This window comes from Eublepharis macularius, chromosome 17 (assembly GCF_028583425.1).
Source record: "Eublepharis macularius isolate TG4126 chromosome 17, MPM_Emac_v1.0, whole genome shotgun sequence".
In the NCBI taxonomy this organism is placed as follows: Eukaryota; Metazoa; Chordata; class Lepidosauria; order Squamata; family Eublepharidae; genus Eublepharis; species Eublepharis macularius.
This window is the reverse complement of record NC_072806.1, coordinates 45,939,438-45,963,673: the sequence shown is the minus strand read 5'-3', so window position 1 is coordinate 45,963,673 and position 24,236 is coordinate 45,939,438. Positions and strand designations below refer to the sequence as shown.

Genomic DNA, 24,236 nt, shown 5'->3' with positions numbered 1-24,236 from the left:
TCCTTAAGGCTTTACATAGAGCTTAAATAAAATGGTGGATAGGATTGTGCTCTGTGCAAGGTAATTTCCATACTAGATAGCTGGTCTCCAAGTACAGCCACTTGAGTCCATTCCTCTGATACCTACTTCTGCCTCCAAATGCCTCAACAAGATGGCATGATCTATTGTGTCAAAGGCTGCAGAAAGATCTCCAGGAGCAAAAATGATGCATAACGTGTCTTCATTTAGATACATTTCATCAACTAAAGCCACCTTAACCCGTCCCTAACCCATAACCCAGTCTGAAACCAGAATGAAAAGGGTCCAGAGCACCAGAGTTATCCAAGAAGACCTGGACTTGGTCTGCCACTGCTTTCTCAATCATTTTAACCAGAAAGAGCAGATTAGAGACTGGGCAATACTTAGTCACATAAAAGCCATCCCTAGGCAAAAATTAAGTAGCGGGTGGATAATTGTCTCTGAGTGGCCTCAGGAAGGCAACTTTAGTGATTTATGACAGACATGAAGGGCTCATTTATGTGGAACTTACTTGATTTTAGTAGCTATGATGGACAAGGATCTAGTGTACAAGCAGTGACCTTTACACACCCCAGGATCCTGTCTGTAGCCTTCACTGTAACTGGGTACAAATAGTCCTTAAGCAGAGCACATTATGTACTATGTGTTTTTTATACCTCCCCTATATTACAATAGGCATCCAGATCAAAGGCTATTCCTGTTATTTTATCAGCAAAATTTTTTACAGAGGTATCACAGCGAATTGCCTGTTCCTGAGACTATAAAAGTTCAGATTTAAGAGGCAGAAGATGTTGAACTATCTTAAGATGGACATGAACCAACTGATGCAATGGTTGCAGAGAAATATTGCTTCTTTGCTATCACCACCATTTCATGGGTCCAATGGGCTCTATAACATGCTATATCAAATGTAGCACAACTTTTGCACCAGTGTCTTTCTAAAGGTCTTCCAGCCCTTTTCAGGCCACTAAGCTGCCCTTCCACCTCAATGGCGGAAGAGGACAACAACGAGCAATCAGGAGCTATTTTGAAATCCAGAAGGATCCATGAGCCTCAGTGGGCAATCCATTTCAATGGGGCCTCCTACCTTGAAGGAGACTGTGGTCATATTCACCTCTGCCTTCAGCAGGTAATAGCCAGACCATTGTTCACTTGGCCAACAGAACCATCTATCCTGAAGAAACTATTTTTTATTTATTCAATCACATGACCACACAGGTCTCTTAAGGCAAGTCTTTTATTTCAGGTGGAACGACCAGATTCTGCAAAGGTCTCTGCACAGTGAATGGGAAGAGGCTGCCTCTCAGAGGGAGACAAAAAGTTGAATAAGTCCCAGCCTCCTAAACACAATGGGAGAAACAACACATCCATCAAGAATACTCTCCTCAAAAGTGAAAAGGATTTGTTGTCGCATGTTATTGCTATTTGTCATCAGGTGATGTTTTCATCACACTAAGTCAGTAGTTTAACATACCATCTGCTGTCACAGGGCTCTTATCACACTACTTGTTGAGACACAGAATTCCTGTATACTGCAGAAAATTTACAGCTTGCTTCTCTGCATGCACTTAACACATGAGACTACCCACACATGTTGGACCTCACCATTAGGTCACATAAACCAAGACTGTGGGTTTGTAGCTGCATGCTGCAAGGAAGATCTGTGGTGGTAAGCAATCTGACTTTGGAGGAAGTGAGTCTGCAATTACTGCTACAGAGGCAGGCAGAAGGTCCCTTGGGAGGGACTAGCTACTCTTCCAGAAAATAAAAGTAGCCTTCTGCCTTTCCTTCAAAGCTGCTGTAATTACTTTGTCTTTCTCTATGAAACTACTGCAGCTGCTTCTCTCTCTCTTCTGTGTAAAGAGAAGAGGATCATGCATGCATCTTTGCTTTGAATAGGAGAGTTCTCGTTTCAAAAGGACATATATTAAAATGGGAATGCTCCAGCACTTTTCCCCATCCACCTCTCCTCTTCCACATTCATGTATTCACAAGCCCCCTTGCTCAGGATAGGAAAGGAGCATGCTATTGACTCTTCCCCGCCCCCCCTTGCATCAAAGCTGCTATTTGCTTTTTTCAGGGAGGAAAAAGTTAAGTTCATTTTCCCTAGCAGCATAAGTCACAATTTTGGATGGTGACTGTGGTGTGTGCTGGGAAAACAAAGGTAAGGTTTCCCTACCCATGCAATGCAGACCTGCTGTGCAATATTGCAATCTCTGAACAAGCCCCCTTTTTGTGCCTGGCCCCACTCAACAAGCCAAGGCTCTTAAAAAATTAAATAGCTCCCATAACAAACTTTGCCCTCCCCTGCTCTAAGCAATGAATTGCACAGCATACTTGGAGCCATTCTCCAAGACGCAACGTAAAAGCTAGCTAAAGCCCTGTTTATTTTGAAAGCCAAAAAAAGGAGGCAGGAAATTAGTTCAATAAAATAACCAATCCTAGGAAACAAATAAAAACTAAGAAGTCTTAGGTAAGACTGAGGTAGCACATCAAAACAAGCATTTTCTGATTAAAAACAATACAGTTTTGAAGCACATGGTATACCCTAACTAGAGTTGGTTAATGAACCAATATAAACATTGGTTGATTATACAGTCAGAAGGCAGATTAAACTTATATTATTCTATTACCAAATACAGTTGTACGAGATATGCAACATTAAAATACAATAAAATGTACCACTTGTTAAAAAGATATAAATATTTATCATGCCTTATTATGATAATTGGGGTGGATTCTAATATACTAGAATCAAAGTAAACTCAGGTACACAAGTGTGGCTCACTAATTCATACTTGCCTTCACTAATTAGCGAAAGAATATTTAAGTAGACAAGCATACCAGTTAAAGCTTGCTGCCTAATTCCAATTACATCTTGACTGCAATTCTACGGCATGAATTATCTTTAGGCTACTATTCCGTTGGTGATTAGGTTTGTAGCTACATCAAAGTTACAAGATAAATTTTCTGCATCAGTTCATGATCTAAAGCAAACAATGCCAGAAATACCTGAAAAAAATGTTTAAAGATTCCCAGGAATGAATGAATAGAAAGTTGGTTCTGGTAGACTCAAGATTAAGATGTGAACTCCAATCTAACAAAAAACTATGGTTGCCATTTTGAGAATACTCCAGCAAACCTTGGCTTTCTGTTGAATGTGCACATATAGTGGGGAGGTGGGAGACAGTTTAACTGAGACCTACTGTACTGAGATCCTCAATTTGTAGGTAGTGTATCTCCAATGCAAGTATACTGTAATTTTTTAAAATAGTTTTATTTGAAAAAAGAAATAGAATTGACAATAGAAAGTGCATATAACTTATACACGATACAAAGTACTACATCTGAGCTACACTTAAGCTACAACAGAAAAGTATATTCAAAATATTTGACAACACAAAAGTGTTTCACTTACTTGTAACTGTTGTTCATCTAGGTCTTCCGTGCAGGCACACATGGGACTGTGCACGCGCAGGCCTGCTAATTCTGGAGTTTTCCAAAGCTCAAGAACACCAGGGGATGCTCTCGCCTCTCACCGCACATGCACGGCCATCTTTCCTGCCAAAAACAGCCCCTAAGAGGTGGAGCGCCCCCCCCCCACATACCCTCAGTCCTCTTTCACCACCCTACAGCAAGGTAAGTACCAAGAGAGTTAGCAAGGAAGGAGGGAGGGCATGTGTGCCTACAGGGAAAACCTAGATGAACAACAGTTACAAGTAAGTGAAACACTGTTTTTCATCTATGGTCTTCCTGTGCAGTTCCATATGGGACATTACAAAGCTTAATACCTGGGTGGAGATGCCGCAGACTTGTCACAGAAAGATTGACTGCAGAACTGCTGTGCCCACCGCTGTCTCCTTTCTGTCTAGAATGTCCAGCGCGTAGTGTTTAACAAAGGTATTGGCTGAGGCCCAAGTTGCTGCCTTGCAGATGTCTTGGAGAGGGACACCTTTCAGAAGAGCCGCTGACAATGCCTAGAACCTAGTAGAGTGGGCATGAACCTCCAGAGGACAAGCTAAGTTAGCAGTGCTATAACATGTTAATATTGTTTGGACCACCCATCAGGATATGGTCTGAGATGTTGCCTTCTTACCCTTCTTGTCCCGAAAAACACAAGAATAAATTGGAATCCACTCTAAAGGGTTTCACCTGGTCCAAATAAAAAAGAATCACCCTACTTGACATCTAATGAGTGAAGGGCTTTTTCTGCTTCCAAAGTTTGCATACGGAAGAAAATTGGTAAAGCTGTATCTTGAGAAAAGTGAAAACTAGAAACCACCTTGGGCAAAAGTTCAACTTTAGTTCTGAGAACTACCTTTTCAGTATAAATCTTTAAATAAGGGGGCTCGCAGGATAAAGCAGCTAATTCCCCCACCCTCCTAGCCAAAGTGATGGCCACAAGGAAAGTCACCTTCCTAGAAAGAAAACGTAGTGGACACGAGGCCAGAGGCTCGAATGGTTTAGACTTTAAACGGGTCAAAACCAAAGGTAAGGACCACTGGGGGTCAATGGCCTTAACAGTGGGGGATAAGTCATTCAGTCCTTTCAGAAATAACTTAGCCGTACAATGAGAAAAAAACTGTTTTGCAGTCTATTGGGGGGTGGAAAGCGGAAATGGCCGCCAAATATACTTTGATTGAACTGTTAGCCAACCCCTTCTGTTTGAGTTCTCATAAAAATAAAAAATTTCAGGTAGGGGAGAAAGAAAAGGGTCTGACCCCCTATTCCGGCACCACAAAGTAAATTTGTCCCATCTGTGGGGAGGGCAGGGTATAAATCGAATAAAATAAATAAAATAAATAAATAAAGTGCATAGGACTAATGGGTAGACAGTCGCCTAGCATTCTGCAGTACATGAGTCACTTCTGAGGAGAAGGAGTGTCCCGTCTGATCAGCTGGGCTGTCAGTCTGAGTTTCCCTATGTCGTGGTGAAGAACCCCCCCTCCAGGACAGAAGGTCCGGTGCTATCGGAAGGCTGCACATGCGAGACTGCAACTGCAGGAGGGTGTGAAACCATGGCTGGTGCGGCCAAAATGGGGATATCAAGATGACTGGCATCCTGTCCCTCTGAATTTTGCTGAGGACCATGGCCAGAAGTGGAGGGAATGAGTGAAAAAAAGGTGTTCCAACCACCTGAGTTGAAACACATCCCCAAGAGACTTTCGGCCTATGCCTCCTCTGGAGCGAAAGTCATGAACCTTGCAATTCTCTTCTGAAGCGAAGAGATCTATGTTTGGAAACCCCCAGTTGGAGAAGACAGGGAGCAAGTACTTGTCCTGGAGGGACCACTCGTGATTGTCCCCTTGCAGTCTGCTCAGATGGTCCGCCACTGAATACTCCACCCTGGGGATATATGAAAAGCCTGTAGCCATACCGAATGGTCTATGGCCCACATCCAGAGTTTCGTTGCTTCATTGCAGTCATAGACGCCATGCCCCCGTTTGTTTATATAGAACATTGTGGTCGTATTGTCTGTAAGGACCTGGATGGACTTGTTCTGCACGGTATCTGAAATGGAGATGAAAGCATATAACACCGCCCTCAATTCTAGCAAGTTAATATGTTCATTACTTTCCGAAGTGCTCCACACACCATAGGCGTACGATCCCTCACAATGGGCCCCCCAACCTAAATGAGAGGCATCAGTAGTGACCGACACCTGAGGTTGCTTGCAACCAAACTCCACCCCCCTTGAAGAGGTTCGAATCATCCAACCACCAATCAAAGGAGGTCACAATTTTTCTGGGGACACTAAGCCTCCGTTGTTGAGAATCCCTCTCAGGAGAAAAAACAGAATTAAACCACAGTTATAATGGCCGCATATATAACCTAGCCTGTGGTACTACCACGGTAGTAGAAGCCATGCATCCCAACAGCATTTGTATGAATCAAACAGACTGAAAACGGCATTTTCTTAGCCTCCTAATGAGAGTCTTGATCTTCAAAGCTCTCTCCTCAGGTAAGAAACCCGCATCTCTGATGCCATCTAGGATGGTGCCTATAAACTGAAATGATCTAGTAGGGAGTAAGTTTAGATTTCTTTTTATTAACAAACAGCCCCAAACATAAGCAAAGTGTCAAAATAAGGGAAACCTGTCTATTGACATCCACTGAACGACCAATGATCCGCCAATCGTCTAAATATGGAAAAACACAGCACCCTTGAACTCTCAAATGTGCCACTACCACCGCCATACATTTTGTAAAGACTCTAGGAGCGGTAGCTAGCCCGAAAGGCAATACCCTGTATTGGAAGACACGATAGTCAGGAAAAACGGAGGAAAATTTCTTATGCTCCAAGACTATTGAAATATGAAAGTAAGCATCCTTTAAATCTAAGACTGCAAACCAGGAATTCAAAGGTAACAAGGTTAAGACCACTTGTAGGGTAATCATCTTAAATTTACGAACCCTAATAAATTTATTTAGGTTCCTGAGATCTAGAATGGGTCTAAGACCTCCATCCTTCTTTTCCACCATGAATAAGTTAGAGTAAAACCCCAACCAAGAGGATCGATCCGTAACTTCCTCAATAGGACCCTTATCTAAAAGTGCTGAGAATACAGGGAGTCGCAAATATGGTAACTGCATAAACTCAACTTTATAACCATGTTGAACTATTGTTGTAACCCAAACATCAAAAGTAATAGAACACCATTCAGCCCAGTATGTGCTCAGCCTGACCCCAAACAAAGGGTCAGGACCCTGTAATTGTCAAGATTGTTTATGTATCTGGGGCTGTTCTTTGGCCTGCTGATGATGAGCACCTGGTTTATTTCTTTGATTCTGCCTTCGTCTGAAGAACGAGGACTGTGGACTTTGGTAAGGCTGGTGGGACTGGTAAGCATAGCCATTGTATGACTGGTAGTGCTGCTTACAGCCTCTCTGAAAGGATTGGTAGTACGATCTGGTCGATTGCTGTTGAAGCTGGGGAAGGACTCCATAAGATTGAGTTGTAAGATGATCTGTTCGCATCTTGGAGAGGTATTCATCCATTTTCTTGGAGAATAATGTGGTCCCTTCAAAGGGGAGTTCCTCCACCTTATTCCTGGTGTCATCAGGGAGCACTGTTGTTCTCAGCCAAGCGTAGCAATGTAGGACTACTGCTGAGAGCAACGATCTAGCAGAGGTGCCCGCCATACTTCTGCTAGCATTAATCTGGTGGATGGATAGGCGGACCGCTTCTTGTATGACCCTGAGGAAAATCTTCTGATCCTCTGGTAACTTGGGTAGGAAGGGTGCCACCTTCTTCCATAAAAAAAGCTGATAAGCGGCCATCATTGCGTCGTGATTCGCCACTTTCACCCCAAATGCAGCCGAAGTATAAAACTTACGTCCCATTGCATCTATCTTTTTACTATCCTTTTCTGAAGGAACTGAAAGTGATCCTTGCTTAGGTTTAGCTTGCATCTCCTCTGTCACTAATGACGAGGGAGGAGGGTGAGCTGAGAGGAATGGGCACAGGTAATCTTTTCTATGATACAGATTTTCTACCTTTCTGTTGGTAGCTAGGGTAGATGCAGGCTTCAAATTCAATCCTTTCCACAGATCTACAAAACCATCAATCAGTGGGAAGGCGACTGTGGGGGTGGAACCCGAATGTAAATGTTGCAAAATCTTGTCAGTGAATTTCATCTCTGTGGACATCACTTCTATTTCCAGTGCTTTAGCCATGCGTTGGAGCAGTTCATTATATGCCCTGAAGCCATCAGTAGGAGATGCTTCCTCCATAGGACAAATCTCTCTATCAGGAGATTGTGAGAAAGGGAAATCACTAACTCGAGTGTGTTCAGCACCCCTCGTCAACTCTGCTTCAGATGGTAGTGGGGTCCTTCTTGACCCCGCATAGGAGTAATCCCATAGAGAAGGAGATCTCCTATAGGGGCGGTCCAAGTAAGAGGAACCCTCTCTATGGTGATAAAAGAGGGCTGGTTCATCAATTAAGTGATCATCCCTTGAACGACTTCTGTATGAGTAGGGGCTATGCCGATGCCTGGAACGACCTCGCGGTTCCCTGGATGATTCAGGTGATCATGACTCATGAGAGGGTGATCTAGGCTGCCCCGATGGAGTGGGGGGGGGGCTTCTCCACCAAAATCACATCCTTATTCTGACTTGCCTTGTGGGGAGTACTACGTGATGACGAATGGTCTCCTGAACCTCTACGCCTCTTATCTGGGGGTTTGGAACCGACTGTCTCCGTCAGAACCGAAGGAGAGATGGAAAGCATACTCTCTAAGACAGCCTTGTCGTGTTTAGATGAATGCTTCCACTTCTTTTTCCTCTTTTTAAGACTGGGTCCAGCTGCCCCCGAGGCCAGAGTCGGATATGAAGATTTCAGAACCGAAGGGGAATCCCTCCTGATGTAAAGTCAGTGGCGTAGTAGCCGGCACCGAAGGTGTTCGACTCCAAGGAGCCTCCAAGTTGGGTATTCTCCAAGGGGACACAGAGATCGCTGTCGAAGTCAAAGTTGGTTGACTTCCAGAAGTCTTCGGAACCAAAGGCCTCTGTTCCGAGCGTGGAGCCGGTTCCAATGAGCTTCAGACTGAGGTGGTAATTGACTCCGATGGTCTTGATTCTGAACGACTCAGTGAAGATCGGCAGTGTGGCATTTTTGAGCCAGCGGATCCAGGGCCAGGTCGAGAAGCTGAACCGGACGAGGCAGGTGATGGTGCCGTAGCTGGTAAGTCCGTGGCCACCGTAGCACGCTTCCATAGGGAGGCTTGTAGTCGGGCCACCCATTCTGCCCTGGCCTTAGGGGTAAAGGCTCGGTAATGTTTACAGGTTTGGGTGTTATGGGTTTTGCCCAAACGGTACAAATAACTGGAAAGCCATCTAACCATGTCATTTTTCTCTCACAGGAAACGCAATGTTTGAATAAATCTGTTTCGGATATCGCGACGATCAGAAGAGCTGGAAACCTCTACCATCGGTGGCAAAAGAGAAACTGAGGGTATGTGGGGGGCGCTCTGCCTCTTAGGGGCCGTTTTTGGCGGGAAAGATAGCCACGCATGCGCAGAGAGAGACAAGAGCGCCCCTTGGTGTTCCTGAGCTTTGGAAATCTCCAGAATCGGCAGGCCTGCACAGGAAGACCGTAGATGAACTAGGTTATATAACAGTTCTCTTCACCCTCTCCTTGATTGCTTATACCTAAGCTTTAATGTCAATTGTTTTTAATCAGTCGTCTCATCCATATTTTATACTCACCATTTTAAAGGTCTCTTTGTTATGACTACTCCATCTCCATATTAACTACTCTTGGTTTTTCTAAACTTTGAGCTAGGTAATCAAAGAAATCTTTCTGGAATTCCAATATTGGTCAAGTATTATAATAACAACAACAACAACAACAACAACAACAACAACAACAACAACAACAGATTTATATACTGCCCTTCAGGATGACTTAACAACCACTCAAAGTGTTTTACAAAGTATGTAATTATTATCCCCACAACACAACACCTTGTGAGGTGGGTGGGGCTGAGAGAGCTCCAGAGAACTGTGGACTGGCACAAGATCACCCAGCTGGCTTCAAGTGGAAGAATGAAGAATCAAACCCAGTTCATGAGATTAGAGTCCCACGCTCTTAACCACTACACCAAACTGGTTCTCCAGTTTGTATGGACATAGGAAGTTAACTTAGCCATCAATGTACATTTGTACAATTTGTCTATCCACTCAGGCATATCAGGGCAAGATTCTGTCTTCCATTTTGCTGCATATAGTAGTCTCGCAGCTGAAGAGTTCTCCCTGTTCTTTTTTAACATTACTCAGTAGAATATTTAATAGCATATTTTTCAAATTCAACTCAAACCTGAGCTTGAAAATCTCTTCATGTATTTTTATCCAATATTTTTGTGTTTTCTTGCATGTCTACCACAGGTGATAAAATGTTTCATCCATGTAGTGGCATTTCCAGCACTGTCCACTGTATCCCTTACCAATTCTCACAATGTCTCTAGGCATATCATTTAAAGAACATTTCATATCAGTTCTTTCTTAACAGTTGGCATACTATAAATTTGGTATCTTTAGTCCATAGATTTTCTCATTGATTCATGGAAATGATTTTACCAAAGTTTCCTACCCATTTTAACATAGTTTTTAACTTGTTCCATTTCTGTGTGGTATTGCAGTAAAATTTTGTAGCTTTTTCCTAACAAATGCTTCAGGTTTCCAATATTAATAATTCACACTCTGTTTTCTCTCTTGGTCTTCCACCTTCTTTATGAGTTTGTTTTTTAAGTTTAGATATCATTTGACGATACATCAACCATGGAATATCTTCCCCTTGAGCTTGCATTTGCCAAGTTTTCACGTTACCTTGCTTACCTGTCATAAATTCATAGATAAACTGGTCAATTCTGTTTCCAATGATGACATCATAGTAAGTATTTATTGCTGTTATCAATGGCAAAATTGATGCACTCAGTCTATTTCTGCATTGAAACCATATTTTAAGTAGGCCGTCTCTTAGTATATGAATACCATCTTGCTTTTGAATGGATTTTAGTGATTTCCTAACCCATAAATAGTTATGAATTCCCTTTTTGGTGTAAACTGTCTCCAATTTTATCTGTCTTCTGCTCGGATTTATAATCCAGTCAGTTACCCAAACTAATGCCAGTGCCTGGTGGTATAATTTAATATTCGGTACTGCCTATCCTCCTCTTTATTTTCATTGTGTAATAATTTTAAATCTTATTCTTGGTTTCTTCCCTTTCCATAGGAAATCATTTATCACTTTCTGCCACTTATTTAAAATCTTTTCATCTTTATAAATTGGCACCATTTGAAATAAAAAATTCCATTTTGGCAGTATGTTCATTTTTAACAACAGAAATTCTTCCTAACCATGAAATATTTAATTTTGCCCATCTTGGAAAATCTTCAGTAATGCTTGTCCATATTTTTTGATAATTGCCCTTGTATAAATTCTCATTTCGCACCATTACATTTATTCCTAAATATTTTACAGGCCTTGAAATTTTGTTATTTTTTCCAATCTCTTCTTGTACTTCTGTTGTTGCTGATGGCAGCATTATCTTTGTTTTCTTTTTATTTAATTTATATCCAGAATGGTATCCAAATTTTAGTATTTCTTCAATTACATAGACAAAACTATTTGTCACTGATATAACCATATTATCCAAATAGCTTTTCATTTTATATATCTTTTTCTCCTCCTTTATTCCATTGATGCTACTGTCTTGCTTGACTCTCACTGCCAACATTTCCAAAGCAATAATAAACAGTAATGATGATATTGGGCACCCCTGATGCGTTCCTTTTGTTACTTCAATTTTCTCCATGAAAGAACCACTAACTAGGATTCTGGCTTCTGGCTGGTATTGATACTCTGCATCTAATTCAAAAACTCAGTTCCACAGTTCATTCTTTGTAGGGCTTTCATAAGAAATTTCTAAGACACATTAGAAGATTTGCAGGATTCAGCTTCAGTTCACTCTGCTTCACCCATCCAGATGGCCTCCAGGGCAGTTTGGTGCAATCAGGATATCCATCCATCAATAGATACAACTAGGTGTCAGCCACATATTGGTGACAACCCAGTCCAAAATGTCATGCAAGCTGTCTGAGGGGGCACATATACAGATTAAACAGTAAAGGGGACAGTATCTCCCCTGTAGAATGCTGCACACCAATGGTTGGAGTGCTGATAACCTCTGTCCCTGTCTGGAGAAGAGTCAAGCCACTATAAGGCAGTCCTGCGGATCCCCACATCTGCAAGGCGCTCCACAGGCGAGCATAAATTAGCTTGCTGCCTATGCAAGAACTTATTAAATTCCATTACAGAATCCTTAAAAAAGGATTCCAGAAGGGCTATACCAAAACAAGTAGCGAGTTCTCAGACGGCTGCATGGATTGATGGAGAATGCAGGAATATAAAAAATAGTACATAGATGGGTACATAGATCGTAATTTTCGTGATTCTGCAGCTACCTGCTTGCCAGTGGAGTATCAGATAATTAAAAATCATTTACATCATCTTATAAGGATTAAGAGGCTGACATTTATTAATAAACAATGGGAACAACTTTTATGTGCCATTGCCCTGAATGATTCCAGGCAATTCGGGACCATAATTAATGGTGCTATTCACTCTGAGATCCCTTATATATCAGCCATTTCCCCGATACATGGTTTCAGTATTTTTCAGACATACTTTGTGAGGATCTCCCTAATGGAATGCAACTGGTTTATTCTCCCCTGGATGGTCTCTCAGAGTGGCCTCCTGTCACTCCGGAGGAAACAATAACTCTTATAGATCAACGAAAATCAGGTAAAGCTCCTGGTCCAGATGCGATAATCCCAGAGGTGCTGAAAGCTGATCCAGAGTGGTGGGCTCCTCTGCTTGCTTCTCTCTTCACTATGGTAAATAAGATTGGCCAGATGCCAGCTGCCTGGACCAATGAGATAATTGTTCCCATTTATAAGAAGGGTTGTCATCTTAACCCCTCTAACTTCAGACCAATCAGCCTTCTATCCATTATTGGGAAACTATATGCTAAATTCTTGCAAATTAAGCTCAGCACTTGGATGTCATCTAGCAAAATATTAGGTCCAGAACAGGTGGGGGTTTGTCAAGGGAAGTCAGCTTTGAATAATTGTTTAGTCCTTGTTCATTTGATTAATAAATACACAAGTAGGAAAAGATCTAAACTGTCCATTGCCTTTCTGGACCTTAAGGGAGCCTTTGACTTTGTATCAAGAGAACTTCTCTGGGCAAAGCTTGAGGGGATGTCACTAGATAAGAGGTTATTATCTCTTATACAAAGACTATTCATCCCCATCTTGCTAAGTCAGGTGTTCTTCCCTTGGGATGCTCTCACCCAGGATTCTTATTAAGTTGGGGGTTAAGCAAAGGTGCATTTTAGCCCCCCATTTGTTTAATCTTTTTAAAAATGGTCTTGCCCCTTTTTTGTGACTGGTTGATGGTCACAGTTCTAGACTTGGCTCCGTTTCTATCCCCTTGTTATTATATGCGGATGATGCGGTTCTTCTGTCTTCTTCCTGTGTTGGATTGAATCGTTTATTGAACCATTGCCTTGAATGCTGTGTGACCAACAGACTGGAGTTGAACTATGAAAAATCTAAGGTATCGGTTCTTCCCAATTTCCAGAAACTGTATAACTGGATTGTCAATGGCAATAGACTTGAACAAGTTAAGCACTTTAAATACCTGGGTGTTTATTTCCAATCTAATGCTGCTTGGACCTTCCACTGTAGAATGGCTGTTAATGCAGCCAAAGTTAATGTTGCAGCAATATCTCGCTTTTATTTTTCTGATTGAGGTAACCAATATGTGCCTGCTGCTCTTAAAGCCTTCAGTGCTAAAATTTGAGTTCAGTTATTGTACGGGGCCCTGCTCTGGATTGATGATATTGACAATTCAGTTGAACGTGTTCACTCTAATTTTCTGCATAAGATCGTGGGGGTTCCTATGTGTGTTCCATATGCTGCCTTATGCTTAGAGTGCGGTCAGAATCTCTTGGCCACCAAGGCATGGCTTCACACTATCAAATATTGGTTCAGATTCCATTTTAATTCTGATCCCCCTAGTTATACGTGTCATTTATTATCTGAATTTGCCAACTCTAGTTGGTCAGCCTGTATTGAAGCTAAAATAAGTTCCTTGAACTTATCTATAGAAGCTTTATCCCTGCTATCTGAGTCTGAGGCCTTCTCAAAAATAAAATCCAGTCTTTTGGGATTAGAGTTACAAACTCTCTATAGTTCTGCTAATAGAACATGTTCTCCCGTAAATTTGGGAATTTTCCCTAATGTAAGTCTCCCAGCAGTATACCTTTACCAACTCCTGGCTCCCAATTTACGTAGAGCCTTTTCGCTGGCCAGATTTAATGTTCTTCCTTCAGTTATTTTATCTGGTAGATTTCACGGGATTCCTTATTATAGCAGGTGTTGTCCTTGTTTGATGGGCTGTGTTGAAACTGTCTCCCATGTTCTTCTCCAGTGCTCTTTTTATCTGGCACCATGCTGGGATCTTCTACATCCTATATTAGCCTAACTTTCAGAGTTTTCTGATGATTTTAAGGATCAGTTTCTGCTTGACAACCTAGCTGGGGAAATAACTGAAATAGTAGCAAAGTTTCTCTACAGTGCCATGGCTATACGCCCGGTCAAGTAATATTCTATACCAATTTTGCTGTCCTGCTGTCCTGTTCCTATCTGTAATTTTAATCTCATTCTGTATGGACTCATTTCTGTATTAAAAATCTTATATTTTTATATATGCCAATAAAGGCTTCCTTGATTGATTGAGAAAGAGTTCCAGATGACACCATGGGAATTCTCAAATATGGCCAGTAATGAGTCCATGGCAACCCAGTCAGTTTGGGAAAGTGACCAGCATTTACAGCTCTAGTCCATCTGGTGAGGCAAGACACTGAATTTCCAAGTTCAGCTGACAGACCCATGGGGCCGTCAGCCTCTAAAGGCCTCTGGCAATCTCCAGCCCCACCCAAGTGCCTCTGGGTCTGTACAACAATACTCCAACTTGTCAGAAGGAAGGCAAGGCACAGAACTGCACCATGCCCACTGCACGAGCTCAGCACTGGTTCCACATTGCTTGCCCCAAATCTTCACACGCCATCCTCACTTCCACTTCTAGGTGGTCAGAACCAAGTGGCAAAAAGTCTTTTGTCAGAGAGAATGAGATAAAAGAAAACCCCCAATTGTTGGCTAAGTTGCTGGACGTGTTTAAAATAGTTCCTTAATTAGTCTTTGATACGTCACAGTTAAACAACTAAGCTGTAGACTTCCCAGTAGAGACTTCTTTCAATTTCAATTAAAGTTCTCAGTTCCTATCACTCAGAGCCAAAACAAAATAGTTTTAAATTCAATATGCAGAGAAAACTCAAAACTCAGAATCTGATGTAAATATTTTACTCTCATGGAGAGAGCTTAGTTATTACAAGTTTCCTTTCTCAAACAACCAGATAAAGCAGCACTTATAATTTTGTGCTGAGTTCTTATATAGAACAAAGAAATGCAAGAAAAAAGACCTTGGTATATTTTAAGAATTATATATCTATATCTATACATATCTAGATAGCTATATCTAGACATCTATATATAGATCTCTCTCTATTTAGATAGATAGATAGATAGATAGATAGATAGATAGATAGATAGATAGATAGATAGATAGATAGATAGATAGATAGATAGATAGATAGATAGATAGATAGATAGATAGATAGATAGATAGATAGATAGATAGATGATAGATAGATAGATAGATAGATAGATAGATAGATAGATAGATAGATAGATAGATAGATAGATAGATAGATAGATAGATAGATAGATAGATAGATAGATAGATAGAAAGAAATGGTTCACGGCAAACTCATATGGCCTCAGTTGCTTGATTCTGCTCCCATTTGATATTTCCGTGTCTTTGGAGCTCCAAGGATTCTTCAACCCTCTCATTAGAAAGAGCTAAATAATTTCCCAGATATATTGTCAAAGGCATTCACGGCTGGAGAACGATGGTTGTTGTGTACCACAATTCCCCAGATAATTTAATCATATGCGGTGGACATGCAAGTAGGCATGAAGATATTGGATAAAGATACATGAAGAGATGCAGAAGACTCTCAAACTCAGAACTGAGCTGAACTTGAAAAATCTGCTATTAAATATTTTACTGAATGTTACAAAAGAACAGTAAGACCTTTTCCAGCATATGGTGACAGCCACGAGAGTACTACATGCAGCAAAATGGAAAATAGATTTGTGCCCTGATATACCTGGGTCGATAGATACAATGTACAAATAGGCATCAATAGCTAAATTAACTTCTTATGTGCACAATAGACCAATTATTTAGGTTAAAACTAAGATAAATTAAGGTAATTATATTATAGAGATAACTGATGATGAAGAGATGATTGATTAAAAATCATGACATGGGTATAAGTTTGGGTATAAGAAATTAAGGAGAGAGGAAAAGAGCTAATATATAATTTAGTTGTGCTGTTATATACTTTCAATATATTTTTCTGTTGTAGTTTAAATCTAATTCAAATGTAGTGCTTTGTATAAGTTTCTATGCACTTTCTACTGTCATTCATATCTTTTTTTTTTAAAGAAAACCTTTACTTATTAAATAATAATTCCCCAGATAAAACCAGCACGCGTAGCTTAGAGTGTCTCTTATCATTAAGAGACAGGTTTCAGGTTGATTTCCCAACCCTTCCTGGCTATATACTCCAGGACACAGAACCAGCTCGAGAGCTCACCTAAGTGAGCTGCTCATCAGTTGCCATGTTGGACCACCCTCTGTATTGACATTTTTAAACGATTTATGTAAGGTGTTCATATAAAACATGCATAATGCATTATCTTCAATATCCTTTTAACTCACTGATGTACTTGTCATTTATGGTCTGTTTCACTGACTGACTTATGAGGTAGATGTTTATGATCTGTTTGGTTAATTAATTTGAAATATTTATAATCTATATTATTTGGCTTAGTAATTATTGTGATGCAATAATATATTGATAGTTTGAGATTTTTACCTTTGATATAGTGTTAATTAGTAGCTTATATTCCAGTTCAGTTAATGTTTAATTATATATAGAAAATCAATAAAAGCATTTTAAAAGGTATACATGTTTTAACAATATAAGTAAAATAATATCGTAAGTAAATAATAGTTTTTGAAATAAGTAAAAGAACCAAGGTCAAATATTTTAAAATTAAACAATAAGAAACAGTGAAAACATTAACAGGATAACCCTATCAATGTTCATTAGAAAGCAAGTCCCCAGTGATCAAAAGTGCTAACTCCTCAGAAAAGTGTATGCAGGACTACAATGTAAGTCAATTAACAAATGGATTTGAACCTGCAATTCACAGGATAAAGCCCACTGCTAACTTCAGCTACAAAAACCAACGCACATATTTAATCAAGCACATATTTCAAAGCTTAATGTAACAATACCAGTAAATTCTAATGAAGCTGCTTACACTGATTATCCTTTTTCGTTCAAGTGTAGTGCTCTATAAACGATGCATATTCCAATCACCCTTTGTCTTCACTCCTTCCTTGTGTATCATTTGTATTCAGATAGTGTTTCTCCAAAGAGGAGCATGACTTCTTTAATTTTCTGAAGCATTTCACTTATTTCATAAACCACAAAAATAAGGTATACATACTATACTATTCATTTCTGAAGAGTCAAAACTTCCACATGGATGAACACTTCCAATGGGCTCCAGTCCTTCTTCATCCCACATATAGGTTCCATCAGAGCTATCAGATGGAGAAAGCTCGAAAGAGGAGCCAGCTTTGACATCTTGGTCAGAGGAAATCACATTGTTCCCAGAAGGATGATTTGCACTTTTACTCTTGTCATGAACTGCTTAAACACAAAAAAGGTAAAATTGTACTTGAATTGTATATGCATAAAACATTACTCAAATGTAATTTTGAAGAACAGTCCCTTCTTTCAAATGCTATTTCGAAAAGCAAAATCTTAATACAAGTCATTTGACTGCAGCATGAACTGGGAGATTACCCTGTAGTCAAATGACAAGCATTTTGAAATGTAAAGACCATACAACTTTGTAACTTTGTAATTCACTAAGCATAAACTGCATGGTGCTTACCAGTCAACAAAGCAATGGTATTTAACATTTAAAAAACACCAATAAGCCCCACTGATGTCAAGTGAAGCTAATAGGAACACTGGACAAAGGTTCTTTTTACTTAAAGAGGAGAACACTGACAATTGGATACTCCTCTACCCATAATCCCTGGAGGCAGGAAGTTGGCTGTTTCTTCTGTCTCCAGAGATCTCAAGATACTTTTATAACTAATGGATCTCATAATGGGTTTTAACTTACCCAAAATAAACACTAGCTCTGTGATAAACAGTACAAATAGAGCATATTACACACATGAAGTAACAGCAAAGACCATTATAAATTAGAACAATATATGAGAAAACTGGACTGGTACTGTTCCTGCCAGAAAACAGCTTGGGTCTAGAGTATTCTCCTCTTCATCAAGGTAAGTCTAGGGATCCTGGAGGTGTTTTGCCAGTTTCTGGTCATGGAGCAGGTGTCACTGAGGCAGTCAGGGGGGTAGTTGTGAAGTTCCTGCATTGTGAAGGGGGTTGGACTAGATGACCTAGAGGTCCCTTCCAACCCTATGATTCTAAGTCCAATGTTCCATTTTCTCTTGAACAGAGGACAATCTGATTAAGATATTATCAAGTGAAACTATAAAGACTAGGAAGGGAAGAAGAATGTCAGCCATTGTGCAAATGCTGCATCATACAAGGCAACAGAATCTCTCTCATGTGTGTGGAACGTGGAAGCTGATGTCCACGTAGCAGCATTACAGATACTGGAGACTGGACCGCTGGCACTGAAAGGGACAGAGATGGTTGCGCTTCTGACTGAATGAACTGTGATGTCTACTGGCACCGAAACACCTTAAGAGTATTCTACAGGCTTCTTTAAAAGAATCTGAACTACTCTGATCGTAAGAAACAGCACAGAAACCCATAAGGAGCAAAGTAAGGTAAAGATGACTATCTGATTTTTCAGGACTAAACTAACAAGGAAAAAAACAATAAAAAGTGGAAGAGACTTACTGGCAACATTGTAAACTGCTTGCTGAAGAACTGTTGGAGAAAAAAACGGAGAAATTGCATGGAAATTGGAGTTTTTAGGGGAGAAAAACAAGATTGTTTATGCATGCCTGTGGTTTTTGAGTGCCGATAAGAACTGTGCTGACTGGGAGGGGCACTGTGGGTGAGCAGCTGGAAAATATCGTGAGACTGAGAAAACCATAGAGAAATGTGATTTCACTCCCAGAGAGGACTTGGAGGCCAGAAGTAAACAGGAAGTGAACAGCAGCCATCTTGGGAGTGGAAAAGAAGAACCATAGAGAGCTACCATAGAGTTCTCGCATTGGACATTTTGGGAAGGTAAATTTTGAACTTTGACCAAAAAAAGGAAAAGGAATTAAATTAAAAAATTCTTGCGATTTAATTGGCAAGCTGATAACTGATTGACTTATATAAAAAGAAGAGGATTAGTATTGTTGACTGAAAGCTTTAGCAACGGAGCTCAGAAGCAGGGCTGCGACTTGGAGTGGACCCAAGGTTAGTCCAAGGACGGCAAAGAAATTAGATAAAGACAAGCAGGAGTGGTTAGTAGCAATGGAAGCTTTGGGAAAAAAATGTTAGAAGGCATGCAAGAAATTTGTCAAAAGATGGGGGAAACCCTAACTGTAAACCTGACTGAAAATACGAAAGAACTGATGCAAGCAGAGGTGGCAAAAGTAAGAAAAGATATTGGTGAAATGAAAAAAGAACTGCTGGTAACAACACAGAAAATACAAGAAGTGGAACAAAATACTATGAATTTGAGAGGAGAGAATCAGAAGTTTCAAGAGCGTATGACATTGATGGAATGTAAAGTAACAGAGACTCATCTGAGAGTGAGAGGAGTACCAGAATCTTTAAAAGTAAATGTACAAGAACAAATAGTGGGGGCTTTGACAACATTTTTAGGAAAACAGCCAGAAGATATAGAAGACAATTCTGATCTTATTTACAGAGTGAATTCTACTTATGCTCAACAAAAGGATTTGCCAAGAGATATAATTATCCTGCTGTCAACTAAGAAACTAAGAGCTGAGATTTTGAGGAAACACTATGAAGACCCACTGGAAATTGAAGGGAAGAAAATTAGAATTATGAAAGAACTTCCTAGAAAAGTACTGCAAGATTGAAGGAAATACAGAGAACTGACAGAAGAATTGAAACTAAAGAATATTAGGTACAGATGGGAACTTCGAGAAGGTTTGAGCTTCGACTTCCAGGCAATGAGAGTTAACATAAAGACAACAGAGCAGATGAAAAAGTTTTTGATTGACAACCAAAAGGACTTTGTGAAATTTGGTAAAGAGTAAACCACAATGGAATACAAATTAATTTCTTGCAATGTTAATGGACTTAATTCACCCCAGAAGCGTAAATCAGTTTTTCATTGGCTAAGGAAACAAAAATGTAATATAATTTGTTTGCAAGAAACTCATATTAAAGAACAGGATTTTAAGTTTTTTAAAAATGGCTTTTTGGGAGAGGAATTTTTTCATCAGCTAAACAAAAGAAGAGAGGAATTGTGATTCATGTAAAGAAAGAATTGGAACCTAAAATGGTCTTTAGAGACAAGGAAGGAAGATATTTGGCAGTGGAAATTATGTTGATCTCTAAGACTTTGGTTTGGGGCATTTATGCACCTAATGGTGCTAAAGATCTTTATTTTAAGGAATTAAATCAGAATTTAGACCAAGTGATTTATGACCAGGTAATAATGATGGGAGACTTAAATGGGACTGTCGATTTGCAATTAGATAAAAAGTAAAAAAAAAATCAAAATAAAGAAGGGAAATTACAAGATCATTTTTTTGATTTAGTAAAACAAGAAAATTTAGAAGATATTTGGAGGAAATGGAACCCTAAAACAAAAGATTTTACTTTTTATTCAGCAAGACATCAATCTTTTTCAAGGATAGACATGATCTGGACAACTAAAGACATTAGCTTATTAACCAAAAAAATTGAAATTATGCCCAGAGTGAGTTCTGACCATAATCCGTTAATGTGGAAGGGTTCAATGGGTTATAAGAAATTTAGATGGAGACTAAATGAAGACTTATTTCTGAGACAAAATAAAGTGGATTATATTCAGAAGGAAACCAATTTTTTCTTTCAATTCAACTTTGGTAAAGAGGTTCCAATACAAAAAGTATGGGATGCGTACAAAGCGGTGATCAGGGGTAACCTGATCATGCTAAATGGCAAAGAAAAGAAAATTAGAGAAAAGAAATTTCAAGAAATTCAGGAGAAAATAGCTAAGAAAGAGCAAGAGTTAAAGAATCATACATGAAATTAAAATTTTGCAAGAGCAATTGAGTGGTTATGCAAACAAGGAATTAGAGTGGTATTTTTAAATATTACAGCAAAAATCATTTGAAGGGGCTAACAAGCCAAGGAAATATTTAGCCTGGCAACTTAAGAAAGAGAGAGAGAGAGAAATGATTGGTAGAATTTTGGAGGATGGGAAAGAAGTTATAGACCATCAAGGAATAAAAAGAGTTTTTTATAAGTACTATGCTAAACTATTTCAGAAAAAGTTGATTGACAAACAAGATATTGATTCTTATTTGGATAAGGTTAAGTTACCTAAGATCTCAGATTATATGAAAACAGTTTTGAACACTTTAATTACAGAGGAGGAATTTCAAATTCCATTGACTCAATGAAATTGGGTAAGGCTCCAGGCCCAGATGGGATTTCAGCTAAATTTTACAAAGTCTTGAAAAAGGACTTGGTGCCGGTTTTACAAGTTTTGATGAATGACATTATGAAGAAAATGGAAATACCAAATTCATGGAACGAAGCTAATATTTCATTGATTCCTAAAGAGGTTAAAGACTTAACTGATGTTAAAAATTATAGACCTATTTCTCTCTTAAACAATGACTATAAGATATTTGCAAGAATCCTAGCTGAAAGACTGAAGGTATTCTTAATGGAATTTATTGAGGAAGAATAAGCAGGCTTTTTGCCCAGCAGACAAATAAAAGACAACTTGAGAGTAGTAATCGATGCAATAGAATACTATGATAAACATCCTGAGAAGGAGGTGGGCTTTTTCTTTGTGTATGAGGAGAAAGCCTTTGACAACCTGAATTGGGATTTTGTTTTCAATAATGGAAAAAATGAATTTTGGGGAAAGATTTATAAAAGCTGTAATGGCAATATATCAAGACCAGGAAGCGACATTGTGTGTGAACAATGACTTGACTGACAAATTTAAAGTCAGAAAAGTTACAAGGCAAGGGTGTCCACTTTCTCCCTTGTTATTTATTTAGCTTTTGGAAATCTTGCTAAGGCAGATAAGAGAAGATCAAAGTATCAAGGGTTTAACAGCCCAATCCTAAGAGGGGCGGGGAAAGTGAATAGGAACCGAACTAAGGCTTGCGATGGCATATCTGGGCTTAACGCCCGCGTAAGTTGCCCTCCACCCGCGCTGGGATGCGGCGCTGGCTCGCCGGCAGGCCGGCACCAGCGCAAGCCTCAGGTGGCCGGGCGGCGGCGGAGGAGCGGCGTAGAGCCCTGCGCCGGCGTGGGGGGAGGGTGGGGCCAGAGTTAGTCTGCTCCCTAAGCCCCTCCAGAAGCGAGAACGCCAACAGCGGCGCAAAAAAGCTACGCCATGGAAAAAGAAGGCGTAGCCCATAGGTGCCCATGGAATGGTGAAAAACCAGCCTCCTCTCTGAGCGCCCAGCCCCGCTTCCATGGCCCGAAAGAGCATAGGATGAGAACTATCCCGGGGACCAATCAGCGTGCGCGACCGGCGTGGACGAGCCCCCCTCTCCGCACCCAATCACCTGCGAACGCGCCCTACAAAACATCCGGCCAGCGCCGGCCAAAACCCTCAGGTAAGTGAGCACGTCGCCGGAAGCTCTGTCCCTCTGTTCGTGTGCTGCGTGGCGTTGCCCCTTCAAACACCGAACGGGGGTGAGGGCATTCACGGTGGCAGGCATGGAATGCACTCGGGGAACTTTGTGAAAAAGTGGGGGGACTTCCCGTAAAAGGGAAGAAGTGCAAATGTCTGGCTAACCCCCTTTTTACCCTGACAGGAAGAACAACTCAACATCTAACTGGACTAATGCAAGCTAGTTGCTTCTAACTAAGCACAAACAAATTAACCCTTCCATGAGAGAAGGGAATGACACTTGGCAAACTTACAGTAGCCTCTCCCATTTCCTTGCAGGTACCCTGACTCCAGTATGCCCGCCTGGTGATGACTGACGGAGCGCTGACAGGTGAGGAGGAGGTAGGGGAGGGGGGACCCGTTCCGCAGATTAGTGCAAACCGCCCATTCACCTGAACCCACCCGCTCACTTGCCACTTCAGGTGAGGCCCAGCAGGGGTGGGGGGCGACCATGGCCGCCCTGGCCGCCTCAGAGGCAGGCGCCCCGAAAACCACATGCGACCAGGTGTTTCTTATGACCAGCTCATTCCCTCCCTTAAAGGTAAAGGCTTGCCAAGGCCGAGTGCATCCTCGCCAGACCGTCATGCATCAGCTGGTCGCTGCTGCCCTTGACTATGTGCATCCTCCCGGATGGCGGAGTGTGGGGCTTGCCTCGCCAGTGGAACGAGGCAAAGCTCACATGTGTCTTTTTCCCCCACAGGCACGTCCAGGGCATGGCTGCTCCCTTGCGTCCCGCCCTCCCCAAACATCTCTGACAGACGGTTGGCTGCAGCCCAGGAAGCACTTTCACGCCGCGGCCTGCATCTCAGCCCCGCCCCGCTGAGCGGGAAGGAGGGCTGTGAAGAATTCCCCGGCTCCCTTGCTAGCCTAAAAACAAGCCCACTTGTTCCAGTGCAATAAAACGAATTGTAAAACAACTACCTTCTGTGCCTGCGAGCCTGACTTCGTCCTCTGCCCCTCCCCCAACACTCCTGTCACATATCTCCACCTGCACATCACCACAAATGTATCTGACAGACCCCATTCTGCCTCCCCGCCCCCCCTCCCCTCACAGTAACGTCAGGTAGAGGGTTGGGGCAGGGCATGTCAGCGGGGAGGGGGGAGCCACCGAGGGCACTCAATCCCTGGTAGGGCGAGCAGCTGGCACCCGATAAGCCAGGGAGAGGGTGGCCAGGGGTGCTGCTGAAAGGGGGCGGGAGATGGCAGGGGAAACAGTCCGCTCACTGGAACCCTAGCCCCATCAGTGAAGAAACTAGGGTAGCGGCAGACGGATGCCATATCCCAGGCAGGAGGTCTCGCGCGCCTGGGGAGGGTCGCTCCCGTTGCAGCCGCAGCCATAGCAACAAAGTCCCATGAGCGGCCGCCTCCCAGAGTGGGTCCAGCCCCTCAGGTGTCTGTGGCAGCACCATTTGTCATTCCAACACCGTCCACCCCGCGGCGTCCCGCCTCACATCCATCCTGCGGGGCAGTTGCGAGGCTCCTGCGCCAATATGGTGTGGTTGTTGGGAGGGGTGGGGTGTGTCCGAGGCTGCGCGTGGCTCCGCCCTGCCCAGCGGCTTCCCCCGACACTGGCCGCAATGTGGGCGGCAATCGAGAGGGAGCGGCTAGAGGTGCATGCCGCATGGGAGGAGGCAAACAACCGC

General features: G+C 41.5%; 1 protein-coding gene across 2 annotated transcripts in view; it reads right to left on the bottom strand.

Moving 5' to 3' along the window:
• Positions 1-24,236, bottom strand: part of CCSER2 (coiled-coil serine rich protein 2) — a 356,652-nt gene that overhangs the window by 255,654 nt on the left and 76,762 nt on the right. The window contains exon 3 of one of the 2 annotated variants that reach the window (XM_055001012.1): positions 17,233-17,438. In XM_055001012.1, the coding sequence (XP_054856987.1) occupies positions 17,233-17,438 (206 nt within the window). Of the gene's footprint in view, positions 1-16,852; positions 17,439-24,236 lie in introns of those variants that run through there. The other variant, XM_055001013.1, reaches the window with a different exon arrangement.